A 1,380-nucleotide genomic window follows, 5' to 3' on the forward strand; every position below is an offset into this window, starting at 1 on the left:
CGGAATCTGGGGACCGAGAAGACCAGTCAAATAGGAACGGAAATGAGATCTAAATCGGTATTACTCAGAATCAGCGAAACCTATTGGACCCAAGCTGGACAGCAAGGGCTAGATACGGGAGAGATGCCGCTGTACTCCGGTCACGAGGAGGAAAATGCTCCACACACTCAGGGAGTTGCTCTGATGCTGTCCAAAGAAGTACGAAATGCATTTATAGGATGGGAATCTCATGGATTCAGGATCATCCTTCAAAACAAAGAGCGGAGGAATCATGATGAATGTTATCCAATGTTATTCACTCACCAATTATAGCAACGATGACAATAAATATCAGTTCTATGAGAGGCTGCAACCAATCATAGCGAAGTGCCCGAGAAATAATCTCATCATCCTGATGAGATGTCATACTGAATAATTTAATCCAGCAGAGATCCATCATCGATATTGACTCCCTTACTCATAAGTTGGGTTCGGGGATTGCACATCCCCAACAAATGTATATCCAAATAATGTGTCCATTAATCGAGTGTAGTGATACAAGTTAACCAATTAATATCTTCGAACATGCTTTCCACTAGTTATCGTTTTCAGCTTCCTATATTTTACATTTCAGCTTGTTCAACATTAAGCCGCATCGTGGTTCTCAACCTAAAAACATGGGTTTGTGTTCACCAGTTTAGAAATTGTATAAGAAACCCTTTACCTAGTCAATCGCTTACAGAGAGAGAGGGAAGGAGGGGGTAGTACGTTCATGGTTAACGCTAGTGTATACATATAAGTGTACTGACTTCATTATGCAAGAACGATACATCATTTAAAGCAAATTCAACTGTTGTTGATTTATTTTTTACATAACAGGATTTGAAGGTCATTTCTATGCCATAGACTGAAAACAGTTGAATTACTGAGGAAAATCAACTTCGTTTTCGTCTTATCTCAAACCTATTAAATAACAAGATACTTTAATATGAGTGCCAGAATCAATCATGCTGAGAATCCCAATTAACATGGATTAGCACACAAAAAAGAAAATCTACATTCCATATAATTAAAAGCCATAACATACCTTCATCTGCAGCGATTAATTTCACATTATCTCGTTTTTCTACATTGAATTTATGAAACTCCATATATATACCGACAGGATTATGTTTATGCGAATATGGTTTTGGGATGTCAACATCGGCGTGATTCAAATAAAATGTGCTAGACGATAGGTCAAGGGAACCATAAACCTAAATATGAAAACAATCTGGTCTAGTAATGTGAAACATTAATTATTACTTATTAGTGGTCAAATAATAACATATTAGCTAAACTGTTCATTATTTTCATATTTCTAAGTACTACATACATATGTAGTCGTATGACTCCAAAACC

The 1,380-nt window shown here is 36.7% G+C and overlaps 1 protein-coding gene across 1 annotated transcript in view; it reads right to left on the minus strand.

Annotated features, from left to right (window-relative positions):
• Window positions 1-1,130, minus strand: part of Smp_126320 (hypothetical protein) — a gene marked incomplete at both ends in the record, with an annotated part of 14,353 nt that extends 13,223 nt beyond the window's left edge. Inside the window, one exon of the mRNA XM_018800111.1 lies at window positions 1,067-1,130. Coding sequence (XP_018653957.1) covers window positions 1,067-1,130 — 64 coding nt within the window. The remainder of the gene's footprint in view (window positions 1-1,066) is intronic.
• Between the last annotated feature and the right edge of the window lie 250 nt (window positions 1,131-1,380).

This window comes from Schistosoma mansoni, chromosome W, assembly GCF_000237925.1.
Source record: "Schistosoma mansoni strain Puerto Rico chromosome W, complete genome".
Taxonomy (NCBI): Eukaryota; Metazoa; Platyhelminthes; class Trematoda; order Strigeidida; family Schistosomatidae; genus Schistosoma; species Schistosoma mansoni.